The sequence below is a fragment of the Lynx rufus genome, unplaced genomic scaffold (assembly GCF_022079265.1).
Source record: "Lynx rufus isolate CCGP_SWC_20201006 ecotype Redwood Valley unplaced genomic scaffold, mLynRuf1.p SCAF_8, whole genome shotgun sequence".
NCBI classification, from domain to species: domain Eukaryota; kingdom Metazoa; phylum Chordata; class Mammalia; order Carnivora; family Felidae; genus Lynx; species Lynx rufus.
This window is the reverse complement of record NW_025814896.1, coordinates 16,397,440-16,414,009: the sequence shown is the minus strand read 5'-3', so window position 1 is coordinate 16,414,009 and position 16,570 is coordinate 16,397,440. Positions and strand designations below refer to the sequence as shown.

Sequence of the window (16,570 nt, the reverse complement as noted above, 5' to 3'; positions counted from 1 at the left end):
TTAAAATGCCAGAGCTGGAGAAGATGCACGCTAGTTTCAAACGTTACACCCCCTCCTTCCACTGAAGCAGCCCGCTCCCTGCTGCTGCCTACCTGAGGAACACGAAGGTAACACAGCCTCCAGGAGCCAAGCGCCAGCAGGGGTGTTTTGGTGATGGTTAATGATTCTCTCAAACAATACAGGGCAGGCCAGCTAGTTTATTCATATTGAATCTAAACCTTAGGTCTCTGGCTTAACAATAACATTAACAAACCTTGAAAGACACAATCAACTTGTGTTAACTCAGAGATGGTTTAAACCAGTCATATAAATTCTAAGATTCTGGGCTGGCGACTACAGCATGACGAATGTTCGGTCCCGTTACGAAACGTTTCATTTTCCTTGGCTAAAAAATCTTAAAGAGATCTGAAAAATGCACTGCTTTACAAAGGCCTTTACCATGTAACCACTGCTACCAGTCAAGCAATTATGGTTTCTTCAACTCCCAGAAACTTTTCTAAATGAGAGGGGTTTTCCTTTGATCTGCTCGCCTTGGTGCGTATGTAAGAACGCAGGGAGTAAGTTTAAAGAATGAAGATGAACTGAGATGCCAAGAAAAGTTTTTATTGCAAGCACAGTGAGCAGAAGGAGACGTCTTCTCACACAACGTGGCCGCAAGGTCTGCCATTAACTAAATCTCTCTGACAACCCTTCATTGGTTTAAAGCATATTATGAGCTTCTTGCTATCAGGTGTACATCATTTCTGCCATGTGGGACATTTTCTTGGGAATATACAAGTAATATTCCATGTAGCCTGACAAGTCCTCAATGGTCACATCATCCACATAGACTCGAGCTTGCTCAGAACAGGAGCGGGGGGAGCCAGACAGAGTTCTGGTGTGGAGCGACTGAGAGTAGTCCTCAAGCATGGATCTTCGTTCTGGGGCCAAGGGAGGGACACTCTGCAGGCCTGAAAAGGAATAAACTTCCATGTCCTGCCATCTCTTACACTGGCACTCCTTGCCTAAGCATGCACATGGCTTGCCCTGGTTTAGCTTGGAAACGGATTGAAAGTCAGAGAGATCATTGGCCTTGAGACTTGCTTGGGAGACTTGGGTAGCATCAGAGGAGTCTTCCTTCTTACTCTCTGATGGGAGCCTGGGAACCGAAGTTCTCAAAGGCTCAGCAACTGCCCCTGTATGATTAGTATCGAGAGAAGTAGAGCATTCTCCTGCATTGAACTCTTTAGGGGTGGAAATTCCCAGCCCACTGCTGCTATCAGGGGAGTCAGTCTGGCTTTTGTGCTTGAGCTGGCTGCTGGAAGCAGAAGCTATTGTACTGCAATGTATAAACTTTGGAGGATGAAGGACGGGAGACTTAGAACGTCGACGGCGCTGGGTCCTCACTGCTCCTCGTGAAGACTTCCTTGAAGACCTAAGAGGAAAACAACGCACAAGATGTTGGGATACACAGCTCCCCTAAACAGATTCTTTGCGATAGCTGGAAATTTACCTCCTCTCCTCTGGAGTCTAGGGTCATAAGTTTCCCCCAAAGAGACGTGCTTACCTCCATCTTCAAGCTGCCTAAGTCGGCATCTCAAAAACTTCAACATCTCCCTATCAGCAAGCTACAGAAATAGGAGAGGTAAAGGGTAGTTTTTAATTGCATTTCTTGGGCCAAACACTGGGTGCAGAACACCTGCCGTGTCCCAACCCTTGGCCTGGGAACCTTTGGCCACTGGGTCTGGGAAAGCACTCTGCACCAAACCACTAAATGCTGTAAAGTCCAACTGTTGTGCTCTATGCCGTGAACGTAGCAGCTTCCGGACCACTGTGTGAGGCTGATGGTGCAAATGGCCACTGTGTCATGACTACCAAACAGAGCAGCAGATTTAGGATTCATTTTTTTTTTTTTATAAATTTTTTTTTTTTTAACGTTTATTTATTTTTTTAAAATTTTTTTTTTTTTTCAACGTTTATTTATTTTTGGGACAGAGAGAGACAGAGCATGAACGGGGGAGGGGCAGAGAGAGAGGGAGACACAGAATCTGAAACAGGCTCCAGGCTCTGAGCTGTCAGCACAGAGCCCGACGCGGGGCTCGAACTCACGGACGGCGAGATCATGACCTGAGCCGAAGTCAGCCGCTTAACCGACTGAGCCACCCAGGCGCCCCAGGATTCATTTTTTTTTTTTAATGTTTTTATTTATTTTTGAGACAGAGAGAGCATGAGCAGGGGAGGCGCAGAGACACAGGGAGACACAGAATCTGAAACAGGCTCCCGGCTCTGAGCGGTCAGCACAGAGTCCGACGTGGGGCCCGAACTCACGAACCAAACTGTGAGATCATGACCTGAGCCGAAGTCGAATGCTTAACAGGCTGAGCCACCCAGACGCCCCTTTATTTTTCTTTTAAGAGAGAAAGAGAGAGGGAGAGAGGATCCCAAGCAGGCTCCATGCTCAGCATAGAGCCTGACACGGGGCTCAGTCCCATGTCCCTGGGATCATGACCTGAGTGGAAATCAAGAATCTGACACTCAACAAACTGAGCCACCCAGGTGACCCAGGATTCATTTCTATCACTAGTAACAGCTGACAAACAGATTTAGACTCCCTCAAGTTTTCAGATAGTGGGAATTACCAGACATTCTATATAACTTTTAATAAAATATTTAAATAAGAGAACTGAGCAAAGGCAAAAAAAAAAAAAAAAAAAAAAGAGAGAGAGACTCAAAACCGCCAAGCAAAACTGACAACAGAACCAAAAAGAACTTTAAGAAATAAAAAAACTGTATTTGAAATTAAACTAACTGGATGGGCCAAGCAGCAGAATACATAGAGCTAAGGAAAGAAACAGCGAACTGGAAGATAAATCTGAATTATTCGTAACAGGACTGAACCAGCTGTGGTCTGCAGGTCAAATCTGGCCCCCAGCTGACTCGCACTGTGAGCCACGGAGACCAGGCAGGGACACAGTCCACCCTGTCCTCTGCTCCCTGTGCCTGCCTTCCCGGCCAGGAGATGTGTCACACCACTGCCTGGTCCCACGCTGGCCGCCATCTACATGCTGGGGCTCTGCTGTCAGTAACTGCTGGGCCCTGAGAGGTGGAATCTCAGTTCCAGTCTGGCTTGTGCTGGGCTCTCTGGAGGAAAGAGGGGCATGCTGGAATCCAGGTAACACTGGGGCACAGGATAAAACTGACTCCAGTATTGCCAGGCTAGTCATTTCACGCAGACACTAAGCAACTGAACACAAAGTATGTCCACCAGCCAGGACAGTGTGCATCAGGCAAATGGGGCAGGGCAGGAATTTTCTTGCTTATGTAAGTACCTACGTAGTATCCTTAGATCTCACCTCTTGGCCTCCAAAACCTGAAATATTTACTATCTGGTGCTTTACAAAAAAAGTTTGCCTACCCCTGACATGAGAGGTAGTAGAGGCTTGAAGACTTGGAAAAATGTAAAAGAAGTTAAAGAGATATGTAAGGGGTGCCTGGGTGGCTCAGTCATTTAAGCATCCGACTCTTGGTTTAGGTTCAGGTCATGATCTCGCTATCTGTATGTTCAAGCTCCACCCACATCACGCTCTGTGTTGGCAATGCAGGGCCTGCTTGGGATTCTCTCTGTCTCCCTCTCTCTCTGCCCCTCCCCCACTTGCGCTATCTCTGCCTCTCTCAAAATAAATAAATAAACTTTAAAAAAAAAAAGAGAGAGAACTATTGGGACCTCATCAAAATATAAAGCTTCTGCACTGCAAAGGAAACAATCAACAAAACTAAAAGGCAACCGACAGAATGGGAGAAAATATTTACAAATGACATATCGGATAAAGGGTTAGTATCCAAAATCTATAAAGAACTGACCAAACGCAACACCCAAAAAACAAATAATCCAGTGAAGAAATGGGCATAAGACACTTTTCCAAAGAAGACATCCAGATGGCCAACAGACACATGAAAAGATGCTCAACATCACTCATCATCAAGGAAATACAAATCAAAACCACAACGAGAGACCACTTCACACTGGTCGGAGTGACTAAAATGAACAACTTAGGAAACTATAGATGCTGGTGAGGATGTGGAGAAACCGGAACCCTCTTGCACTGTTGGTGGGAATGCAAACTGGTGCAGCCGCTCTAGAAAACAGTGTGGAGGATCCTCAAAAAATTAAAAATAGCACAACCCAGCAATAGCACTACTAGGAATTTATCCAAAGGATACAGGAGTGCTGATTCATACGGGCACATGTACCCCTTGTTTATAGCAGCGCTTTCAACAATAGCCAAATCGTGGAAAGAGCCCAAATGTCCATCAACTGATGAACAGATAAAGAAGATGTGGTTTATATGTACAATGGAATACAAGTTGGCAATGAGAAAGAATGAAATCCTGCCATTTGCAACAATGTGGATGGAACTAGAGGGTATTATGCTAAGTGAAGTCAGTCAGGAAAAGACACAGATCATGTTTTCACTCATATGTGGAACTTGAGAAACTTAACAGAAGACCATGGGAGAAGGGAGAGGGGAAAAATAGTTACAAACAAAGAGGGAGGCAAACCATAAGAGACTCTTAAATACAAAGAACAAACTGAGGGTTGATGGGGGGACAGGAGGGAGGAATGGGTGACAGGCACTGAAGAGAGCACTTTTGGGATGAGCAATGGGTGTTGTATGTAAGTGATGAATCATGGAAATCTACCCCCAAAACCAAGAGTACACTGTATATACACTGTATGTTAGCTAACTTGACAATAAATTATATATTAAAAAAAAGAGAGAGAGGGGCGCCTGGGTGGCTCAGTCGGTTGGGCATCCGACTTCAGCTCAGGTCACCATCTCGCGGTCCGTGAGTTCGAGCCCCGCATCAGGCTCTGGGCTGATGGCTCAGAGCCTGGAGCCTGCTTCCGATTCTGTGTCTCCCTCTCTCCCTGCCCCTCCCCTGTTCATGCTCTGTCTCTCTCTGTCTCAAAAATAAATAAAAAACGTTAAAAATAAAAAAAAAATTAAAAAAAATTAAAAAAAGAGAGAGAGACATAAGATAGAACAAGAAGTCTGGAGTCTCTGAAGGTAAGAATACAAAGCATGGGAGACAAGTGATTTTTGAAGAGATAATGGCTGAGAAATTTTCTGAATTGATGAAAGAAGAGATCTACAGATACAGGCAGCACCCTGAAACAGGACAAATAAAGAGCAATCCACATCTAGACACACTGTAACAAAACTGTAGACTCTCCAAAACTGTAACATTTTAAAAGCAGCCAGAGACTAGACAGATTATTTCCAGAAAGAACAACAGTAAGACTGAAAGTAGACTTTTCAACATCAACAATGAATATCTTCCAGTGCTAAGAAAAAATAACTCAGAACTACAGCTTCAGCAAATCAGGTGTGTCTTTCAAGAACAAGCATGAAAAAAAGATTTTCAGATAAATCAAAGCAAGGTATATTTACCAATAGAACCTGATGTTATACAACAGGGAAGAAGGGTGAGGGGGACACCATTCAAATTTATTCTATGGGTAGTTCTATAAGAGGCCCTATTTACTAACAGACCTTTGCTAAAGGAATTTCTGAAGGAAATACTTCAAAAGAAAGGCACCCTGTATGGAAGGTCTGAGTTGCAAGAATGGTGAGCAAAGAAACTGTAAATGAGATAAAACTAAGCAAACACTGCTTATTTAAATAATAAAACCTAATTTGTGAGATTAAAAAGAAGCAAGAAAACTAAAATATTGGGAAACTACACATGGACATCAGGAGGTCAAAATGAAAAGATTACAAGGAGGAGGATTAAAATATAGTTGGACCCTTGAATAAGACAGGTTTGAATTCCATGGACTCACTTATACATGGATTTTTTTACAGTACTTGTAAATGTATTTTTTATTCCTCATGATTTTCTTAGTAACATTTTGTTTTCTCTAGCTTACTTTAAGAATGCACTATATAATATATAAAATATCCAAAATATGTGTTAGTTGACGGTTTACGTTATCTGTAAGGCTTTGGGTCAACAGTGGGCTATTAGTAAAGTCTGGGGGAGTCAGAAGTGATACATGGATTTTTGACCTGCAGAGAGATTGGTGCCCCAACCCCCATGCTGTTCAAGGGTCACTGTAATAACTTTTGTCTTTGTTAAGTATGTATGGTGGAATTTCAAGGCGAATTACTAAAAGAATAGAAACACAGCATATAATTTGTAAGCCAGTAGAAGGAAAAGTGGTAGAGGGGGGAAAAAAACACCCATTTCAAACAATTTTTTAAAAGGTGAGAAGAGGGAAGGTATAGGAAGAGTAAAAAACTAACAAACACAAAAACAGAGAGCAGGACAAACAGCATAAAGTAAAATGGCAGAAACAAGTCTAAATTTATCAACAATCAAAATAAATAAATGCACTGAACTGAGCAGTTAAAAAGATTATCAGATTGAATAAAACAAAACAAAATAAGCCATATGTATATGAGACACACACATCTAAAATTTTAAAACACATAGTGGTTGAAAATAAAAGATTAAAAAAAGATGCAACAGGCAAATACCAACCAAAATATGACTGGATTAACTATATTAATTCTGGACAAAATAGACTTTAAACAAAAGCCATTAGGAGGAATTAAGAATGTCACTATATAATTAAAAATCTCAATTCATCAGGAAAGAAAACATTCTAAGCTGGTATGAACCTACAGTGTAAAAACCTAACAAAACAGCTTCAAGATACATAAAGCAAAAATACAGAATTTAAGGGGAAAATAGACAAATTCACTCCCATGGGGAAGATTTCAACATATATGTCTCAATTACTGATAGACTGAAAAAAACCTATTGAAAAAAAATTACTGGAAAAAGATTCAAATACATTTAAAAGCTTGATTTAATGGACATAAAGAAAACCCAAGAATGATGACAGAAGACCCATTCTACTCAAATACACATAGGACATTTAAAAAAACTGACTATGGACCAAGCCATATAGCAAGTCTTAGCAAATTCTCCATTAAGAACAGCTCTTCTCTAATCACTGGGTCTTGGGTTCTGTATCTAACATACTCTTTTCTGGATATTCAGGGAAGAAAGTCCAATACTAATTTAAAGTATTTGGGATCGGGGTGCCTGAATGGCCCAGTCGGTTAAGCATCTGACTGGCTCAGGTCATGATCTCGTGGTTGGTGAGTCTGAGCTCGGTGTTGGACTCTGTGCAGTTTGGAGCCTGGAGTCTGCTTCGGATTCTGGGTCTCCCTCTGTCTCTCTTCCCCTCCCCAGGTCACACTCTGTCTCTGTCTCTCAAAAATAAACAAACATTAAACTTAGAAAAAAAATAAAATAAAGGATTTGGGACAAACGCCATCTGCAGTAAGACGCTCTCACCCATGCCAACTGTCTTTCGATGCACATGTGGTTTTCAGTTTGGCATCATCTGCTGCTGTTCTGACCGATGCTCTGGCATTTGTGCCTTCTCCAACAGACAGAGATGCTATGGACCTGAAGAGGAGAACAAAGTTTACCGCTTACAAAAAACCGAAAGGAGGAGAACTTACTGCTGTCACCAACTTAAACACAACTTGTATTAATACCTTTCTTCCTTCTCATTTGGGTTTCTCAAAAAAGTGCTGCTTTTATAGCAAATTTTCCTCTAAAACCAAATTTAGGGGATGATAAAAGCCCACGGTTGCAAAATCACAAACCAAATAGTAATTCCTAAGTATGACTAGCAACAGGATATAAACAGACTTTTAGGCTGTTTATCTGGGGCAGATAAGGCCTTATGTCCACAGAGAATGCTCATGACACTGACCACTTATTGTAGGTAGAGGCCAATCAGAGCCAGGAAAACTAAGCTGACGGGCAAAACCTTCAGGGGACTAACTTAAAAATGAGTATTTTTCACAACCAATAAACTTGAAATATTACTGACAGTTCAATCTTTGCAGTTTAAAACTACACAAGTAATATGGGTTCCCAGTAAAGAAGATGAAAAAATTTGAAAGAAAATAATACCTATAATCTCACAACCCAGAGATTAAAAACATTAATATTTTGGTATAAATCCTTCCAGACCTTTTCAATGCACACACACATACATACACACTGGGCTCCTGCTACACATGCTGTGGTAGTAATAAAAATCCTTTAGAAGGAAATATTAATCTACTAAAGTAAAAAGATGTTCACTGAAATAATCTAAAATAAAAAGTAACTAGGAATAACTTAAATTCCCAGTAGAAAATAGAAAATACTACATTATATAAGTGATAACACATCTATTCAATGGAATATTAGGAATTTTAAAAAATTAGGTGTACAAAGAACTTCTAATGACAGGAGAATGCTAATAACATTAAGAGAAAATAGCGTAGATAAACAACTACACGTGTATTATGATCTCAACTATGTAAATATACTGTATGATATTACATACTGATGGTCTAGATGTTAACAATATAAACTGTGATTTTTACTTCCTTTTTGTTTTTGTGAATTTTTATAATAGAATGCATTATTTTATAATCAGATAAAAAAGATTATGTTGTTTTATAATATATATATATAGAAATTTGTCCTGATAAAACAAATACCATTGGGAATCAAAACCTGTTGAACAGGATAGTGCTAAATTCCTGGCAAGGCTTGGTTAGTTTATGAGTCAGGACCTCAGATGTCCCATTTGTAAATCAGCAACAATATGAAACAACTAGAAACATATGATACATTACACAAGTCCTATTCTGCTTAGTCATGGTAATGACTCACCCCTTCTACTCTTATTTGATTTTCTCAAATGTTCTCCATCGCTCCTTCCCTTTCTGTAATTTTACTCCAGGCAGATCACACACTACAAAGATATAATATTTGACCACAGGCTTGAAGAGAGATATCTTCAAAGGTTTTTGTTGTTTTTTTTTTTAAATGTTCCATGTCCCAGGTAATTTTTAGGGGTAATGAAATAGCTTAATTTTATGTTCTAACTTCCTAAAACACCAGGAAAGAAATCTGTGTATGAAGAGTAACTCATATGAATTGATATATTAAGGGATTTATAAGTATATGTGTGTGTGTACATTACCAGCATTATTCCTATACCAGATATCACAAAGGAACGTGACCATAATCTGGAACTCCGTGTTTCTCTGCTTTTTGTTTCCCAAAATGACTTAAAAGGTACTGTTCAATTTTAACGGCAGATGACCATATTGGAAAAGCTACTGGGTGGAGAAAGAGATTTATTTGAAGTGTCAGGGAAGCAAATGTGAGCACCTTTAGCAGTTCTTGTGCAAATCCATTAGCACAAATCTTCTCACTTGGCAGGCCAAACCCAAAACAAATAGTATTAGCAGTAAGCAAACAGCTCTAACAACAACAATTTCATTTTTACTGTGTGCCAAGTACTGTATACAACTTCATGTTGTCTTCAAAGCAGCATATAAAGGAAGCTTGTTAAAAGCACTGGTTCTGGAGACAAACTGTCTGGGTTCAAATCCTGACTCTACCACTTCTCACCAAAGTGACCTTTGGCAAGTGACCTATCATCTATAGCTCATCAGTAACCTGGAATAAGAGCAGAACCCATCTTCTAAGTCAGTAGTGAGGATTAAGTAACGTGTACAGATGCTTAAACCAGTGTCTAGGGCACAGTAGGTGAGTGATAAATCTCAGTGATTATTACTTGTTGGGAAGTGTTCTACTCTCAGCTTCCAGTGTTTATTTTCCATTGTGAAAAGAAATATTCCTTATCTATCAAAGATTTGAGATTTTTTTTCTGGCCTGGGGTGAAGAATGGGGATGAAAAGAGTCCGGCACAGAACATTTTGCAAAGAGTGAAATATTAACATTCAGACAGCAGCTGGTCTGCAGGTGCTCTAATTAGTTTGGCCAAAGAGTCCGAGATTATTGATCTCAGTGACAGAACCCTAATGAATAGAGGTTTCCATAGTGATAGGCTCAGCAATCAGAGCCCATGAAATCAAGAATGTCTGCAGATTTCTATCGAGCCAATTCACTTTTAGGAAAAAAAAAATTATGGTGATTCCCTAGAGACGTATGAGGAAATTCCCGATGGGACACTGCTTGATAATTTTGATGAAAGACAGAGGTGGGGAACCCTCCTCAAAGCTAAGGGAAACCAAAACACCCAACTTGGAGTACAAATGAGCTGCTATTTTTTCAAAATTTAACATTGAGTTTCTTTAAAAAAAAAAAAAAAAAGTTTCTTGTATAAGTAAAATAATGTTGTCCAAAATTAATTTGGTAGAATGTCACACCATTAATGTTTTTATCTTCTATGAATAATGAGAAATTTCAGAAGAAAACAAGATCTTCTTCAGAGGAAAAGGCTATTTAAATCGAGTAAACAATCCCCAAATAATATATTACATATTTAATTACCCTGAGGCATCCACTCTTAATTTCTTGAAAGCAGTCTGTAGACTCTCCTCCTCTCCATCCTTGGCTTCAGATTTCATTGTGAAAGTTTTTACGCTACTATGGATGTTGCTGTTAATACTAAAAAATAAAATAAAAATAAAATGAGCAAGATGAAAACAGGCAGGTTCAAAAGTATACCTTTTGTTAAAGTCTATATTCCTGATACTATTACTGCTTGTTGGGGGGGAAAAAGCAAATTTCTATTTCTAAAAGGAAAAGTTTCAGTATAGACAACAGGGGACTGTAGGTTTTATTTGTTAAGAAAAGAAAAATGAAATGATACAGAAACATATATTTATTAGAACAGATTTTTTTATTGTAGTTGACACGTTATATTAACAGTTTCAGGTGTACAACACAGTGATTCAACAATTCTGTATCTTACTCAATTATTATCATAGAATTTAAACTGTCCAAAAATACTTGATGCCAATATTCTATTACACAGTTTTGGAAACTACATCACCTGAAATCTGTTTAAGTACACTTTTTAACAGGAAAGTAAAAAATCTGGTTGTAGAGGTCTAGAAACCCACAAACAAAATGTCCTTTGCATCAGAAATATGGTAAAAGTGAAAACCTCAACCTATATAGCACTTCTGATTCTTTAAGATGATACTGAGTATTTGTGTAGTCCAACCCTAAGTATATCCCGTTAAGTGTAACTTCATGACACACAATAGCATTTCTCTAAAGCAATACTGACCCAGACATCAATATTCACATTCATTTAAGTATCCATATTCAGATATCAAGATGTTACCATTGTGAAAGCAGCATTACAAATATGTTTCAATGATTACTGATTATTCCAGACTACCAATAAGGCTGATCCCTTCATTTTTATTAGCTTTGAAGCATTTTAATTATTATACAAGAAAGAGAAAAAAAATGAACTATGCTTGCAACTCAAAAAGATAAATAGAACAAAGTTAGCCAAAAGATAAAGGTGGGAAATAAATATATATAATAAAAATAATAATTTATATATATGTAATTATAATAAAAAATAATTTATATGTATAAATTTATATGTATATTTATATGTATATGCATGTATACATATATATTTATATGTATGTCATTTTTCTGATATATATATATATATATACACACATATATACACATATACACACACATATATATGTATATAAATTATTTTTCTGTAGAGGCACCATTAAATGACCTCCACTTAATCAACCAGTTTGATTAGTGAGAATTCTCCATTCTTCCACCTTGATTTTTATATTTAAAGAAAGAAAAGGGGAACAGGGCCCAACCAAAGCAATAAGAGACACAACAGAGAAGTCTGTTAATAAATCCTTCGAAATCTAGTTTCCTGACTTTTTCACTCAAGACAATAAATTAGCTAATATCAAATCTGAACAAAAAAATAAACAAGTTAGTATCTATGAACATACCACAAAGATCAAAAAGAAAAAAAAGGTAAAACAAAAAAAGATGGCAGATTTGTGAATTAAAGGATTAACTTTACCTCTTCCTTATTTCTAACCTGCTAACCCCATCAAACCTCCCCCCACCCCCCAACCTCCCTACGGCGCTCTCAGAAGGAGCAGTGCCTCTCTGTGGACCCTTGTAACTTCTCTGATTCCTTATCTGCTCATTTCTCAGGAGTTTGAGGTTATTGTGAGACCTCTAATATTCCAAAGGTCAGGGTGTCATAATATGTTTGATATAATGTAATCATGTAGTGCCAGTGGTAGAATAAAGAAGCAAGAAATTAAGACTATTCCTTTCATTTCACTTTTTTATTTACTTACATGTAGAAGAAAGTATTTTAGGCAGATCTCTCTGGCGTATATTGAAAAGTCTCCAAAGAATTCAGCTAGCTTTTACTGTAACTTCTTAAGTCAAAAAATTTAAACACACTCCCCACATATTTGGCTGATTTATTTAATCAGTATATGAACTTGAGGAAACATTATCAATTCCCTATTTCACTGATTTCTAATTCTTTTGGATTTAGAGCAGGATCTTCCCCCAAATACGCAATAATATCCTACATATCTGGGGAGGGAGGTGAGCAAAGATCACAGATCCCAATATTTTTGAAGCTCCACAGAACCTAAAAGCGTGCTACTGTAGATTGTAAACAAATTCTTCCTGCTGGCAGAACTAAATTAAAGTTTGGCTTATAGTTTTCCTCAATTATTTTATGACCAGTCAGTCAATGCTCAGACTATTGGCCCTGACAGAATCAAACAATCTGAGACAGTCTCCCCATCTCCTAAGACCCCACACAAAACCTCTTCTAGGACTCTCTGGAAATCAGTACACATCACATCTAAATATACACTGCTGAATTCCACAGGCAGAAATGTATTCTGTCCACAAATATTTACAGAATTCCCACCATGTGCTTTAACACCAGACTAGATGTTAAAACAGAAGGATAACCTGACACATAACAGGGCTGTGAACGCCATTCCTGTAAGGACTGGACTCTCATTCCTGCCCTAACATTGTGCTAAAAAGCTCTGCACCCAGATATGTAATTTTTAATTATATAGTGCTAACTTAATTGCACTGCAGGTGACCTCTAGATGTTAATACAAACTTAGTTAACATTCTTGTCGACACACTAAAAGATTATTTGAAAATAAAAGTTGGCTATAGACTAAAATTTTAGGAATGAAGCTCTAAGCTATTTCCAATATTCTGACTAGGCATCTTTTCCCTAAGTTATATTAACCCAGAGCAAAAGTGAGTCTTAGACATGATCTTAAGAGCTAAATCAGAGCATGTTTGTAATTACAAAAGGCTCATAATGCTCCTCTGTATTCCTAGCTTCCCATTCACTCAAAACTAACGCCGGGACACTTATAATTGGTTTGGCCTTTTTTCATTAATATTAAATTTGTGAAGACATTCTTGCCGTTTTCACTGCGCTGACTTCTTGAAAACGGAACAATCCCCAAAGAGATCAAAGGCCTATTAGAAGTTACTTTGTATTGTTTTAAGTTAAATCACAAGGGGCAATTTAACTTTGCCTCGGATTTTCCCAAACCTTTCAAAAATGACAAATAAAAATTTTCTAAGTTCCTCCATCAAAAGGGCAAATTCCTGGTTTTCTCTGACTTTCAACGAATAGCATGTGTCACAATCTTATTTACATCTTGTAGTTTTAACCAAGACCTCTTTGAACCTCAAAGCCTAGGTCCAAACATCCAGGACCCTGAAAAGACCGGAGATCGATCAATAAAGGATCCCCGCGTAAGCGTGTCATCACAATGTTAAAGATTTAGAAACTTTCCCAGCCTCCGGGTAAGCGTGGAGTGCGGGAAATAAAACCCTGTACAGCAACTCCCTAAGACGCAAACAAGTCTCGGTAGAAACAATTGGCCCCCAGATCAAAACACACATCTCTCTCTACCCACTCTCTCACCCCTTACACTCTCGGTGCTAGAGTCAAAGCACGAGGTTAATTTTGTCTCCCTCCCCCCCGCCCCGAAACTGGGTCGGTCGCGATTAAACGCGATCTGGGGAAAGGTCAGAACTGGGGTGGAGGGGAGGCTCGGGAAGTGGGGAGCGAAGGCCCAAGCTATGTCCGCTCGGGATCTCCAGCTGGAAAGGTGCCCCTGCTGGATACTCCCCGAGCCAGGATGGGAGGCTGGAGTGGCGCCGAGGCGCAAGGGATGCAGGAGGAGGCGGGAGCTGAGCCGAAGAGGCAGCCAACGAGGCTGGGTCTCGGAAACAAGCAAGAAAGGGCGGGAAGGGGCAAAGGGCGGCCAAGGAAGGCGAAAAGGGGAAGCTACTGCCGGACGGGAGCGAGCGGAGGGGCGGGACGCTGCGGGGTCCACGGGGGCGCGGGAACGGGAGAGACAGCGGAGCTCGAGCCGGGCCAGGCCGCGGCGGCCAAGGGGGCGCGGAGAGGCCCAGGCCCGGCCGGGCCCAGGCAGTCAGCGCCGGGGGACGACGCGACGACAGGCGGGCGGGCCCAGAGGAAGCCGCCAGCGTCCAGGCCGGGCGACCAGGGCGAAACGGGGTGCCGCGGCCCCTCCCGATCACCTCCAGGTACTCACCTCCTCGCAGCTGGGGCACTCCGGGGATCCACTCCGTCGGTTCAGATCGTCTCTCCCCGATCTCTGCGCCTGACTGACCCGGATCCAAACCCGCGGAGGGGGCAGCCCGCGCCTCCGGGGTCGCACTGCGCCTGCGTCACTCAGGCACACGCCCCGCCTCCAGTTCATGCTCCACCTAGCCTAGTGACTCGGCAGCGCGGTAGGCGGTGGCTGCGCAAGCGCGAGGCGGCGGCCTAGCCTCTCAAACACCTCGCACCCGCCCCTCTCGGAAGCACGTGCATCTTACGTCATTTCCTGTTATTCTCTTCTCTGATTCCTCGGTCCTAGGAGGATTCGCTGGGGACCGCGTTTGGGGCGTGCCCGCTTCCTCCTCTGTCAGGTGAGTGAGTAGGCGCTGTTCTTCGCTGTCGCCCAGCAGCCTCACTTCCCGGGGTCTCCCTGCGCTTGGTGCTCGCCTTGGAGTCACGAAGGCAACGGAAATTCCGGTGCCTGAACCAGGGTGGGGAATCTTCGCGGCACCGGAGCCCCGCTGAGCTCTTGGCCTGAGTCTCCTTGGTGCTAAGGAACCGGACCGCCTGCGACATCTCCAGAGCTCGGACGATAGCCCTCGTGCCCTGGACATCTTTCAAGGCCTGCAGAGATGAGGGGAGGTATCAGACACGGCCAGGGCTATGGATGTGAGGCTGGAATTGGAATGGCTCTCGTGCCCCTGTTGTTTGACTTGAGACATCTGCTTTTACCTGGTTGGGCCTCGGTTTCTCCAACTGTTAAGTGAGGAGGAAGTTAGACTATATATCAGCGAATCTCTCTCTCTCTCTCTCCCGCCCTCCCCCTCTCTCCCCCCTCCCCCTCTCTCCCCCTCCTCTTTCTCTCCCTCTTTTTCAGGCATGGACTCCTTTAAAAATCTACTGAGAACTCGACGGAGAAATGCACACATACACACACACACAGACACTAAATTTTGCAAAAAGGTTTATAGGGCATTCACCCAAGTAAGTGATTTTTCAGGGATCTTTCCATTTGTATGACTCTGACAGTTGCTCAAATGAAAGGCAGAGAAGGGGTGATGTGTGCAACAGTTGCAACCACCCCCCGCCACCCCCCCCCACCACCGGGACTGGTTACACTGAAGCAGCTGTGCCTCTCTCATCACTCGCCATGGCACGGTTCCACGTCTGTATTTCCCTGGGCTTTGTGGAAAATATCGCTTTCCTGTATAAAATTGGCTAGAATTGGTTAGAATTGGTTGTGGCCCAGCACTAGGGTGAGGGTTGTTACCTGAACCAAAATGGGACCCTTCCACCCCCACGCACTGATCCTTAGGTATAGTCACCTAACTAGAGAGGCTGTGAGAAGTAGTTCAGTCTGTCCAGCTTAACCACAGCCAGACTTTGGAATGCCTGATCCACGTCTAGGAATTGAATCGACAGGTCATTGTACAAGGTTGTTGAGCATAAAGTGTGTAGTGGGCCTTGGGTATAACATTTTAAATTCTCCTTGTTCATACCAAAGGTTTAATAATTGACAGGGGATGAAAAAACTTGCTAACTGTAAAGTTCCAACATCAGGTCTAATGATGCTGATAATAATGGCTCCCCTGTACCATGCAGCAGCTATGTGCATATTCTCTCATTTAATATTCCTGGAATTTTATCCATCTTACAGATGAGGATGCCTGGGACTCAGATCACTTGTTCTAGCTCCCCTTGTCCTGTCACCCAGTGCTAGAAGTAACTGAGTCAGCATTTAATATGTCTCAAAAGCCTGTCTGTATACTGCTGTCCCTTTTTCAACATCTCTTAGGAAAGAAGAAAGGAGAGGGAAATGTGGTGCATTTTTTTCTCAGAAGTTGTGAGGTGAGTTGCATCAAGGCTAAATATGTGGTATTAAGCTATCATACGTGAGGACAAGAACTGTGTCTAGGTCAGTAATGAATCTCCAAAGCCAAACACAATTCCTGAGGTTAGTATGTGCTAAATACAATTTTGGTGAATTCTTCCTTCTACCTTAGTTCCATCCATTATGGCATTAAATACTAACAACCAAAAAAGTTTTAAGCGCTTCATGTAAGCATAGCTCCATCATAAAGTCAGATGCTTTCTGAGAATGTGGCTCATTACTCA

At 41.3% G+C, this 16,570-nt stretch overlaps 2 protein-coding genes across 4 annotated transcripts in view; one reads left to right on the top strand and one right to left on the bottom strand.

The window, feature by feature from the left end:
• Nucleotides 1-582: 582 nt before the first annotated feature.
• OSER1 (oxidative stress responsive serine rich 1) lies at nt 583-14,551 on the bottom strand. Its single transcript, XM_047067596.1, has 4 exons — nt 14,448-14,551; nt 10,366-10,482; nt 7,351-7,464; nt 583-1,414 (listed from the first exon to the last, which is right to left on the bottom strand). The coding sequence occupies exons 2-4, from the start codon at nt 10,440-10,442 to the stop codon at nt 727-729; spliced, it is 879 nt and encodes a 292-aa protein (XP_046923552.1). The 5' UTR covers nt 10,443-10,482; nt 14,448-14,551; the 3' UTR covers nt 583-726.
• A 44-nt stretch (nt 14,552-14,595) lies between these two features.
• The window catches only part of GDAP1L1 (ganglioside induced differentiation associated protein 1 like 1), a 51,262-nt gene continuing 49,287 nt past the window's right edge, over nt 14,596-16,570 (top strand). For 2 of the 3 annotated variants that reach the window (XR_006960091.1, XM_047067597.1), the window contains exon 1: nt 14,596-14,826. The gene's annotated coding sequence lies outside the window, so the exon portion shown is untranslated. Of the gene's footprint in view, nt 14,827-14,855; nt 15,098-16,570 lie in introns of those variants that run through there. The other variant, XM_047067599.1, reaches the window with a different exon arrangement.

Excerpts from the sequence above, each read along its gene's own strand:
- OSER1 (XM_047067596.1), bottom strand. The coding sequence starts at position 10,442 with ATGAAATCTGAAGCCAAGGATGGAGAGGAGGAGAGTCTACAGACTGCT. Across the intron at positions 7,465-10,365 it reads TTAAGAGTGGATGCCTCAGG|GTCCATAGCATCTCTGTCTG; the intron begins GTAATTAAATAT and ends TCTCCTCTTCAG. Across the intron at positions 1,415-7,350 it reads TCGAAAGACAGTTGGCATGG|GTCTTCAAGGAAGTCTTCAC; the intron begins GTGAGAGCGTCT and ends TTTTCCTCTTAG.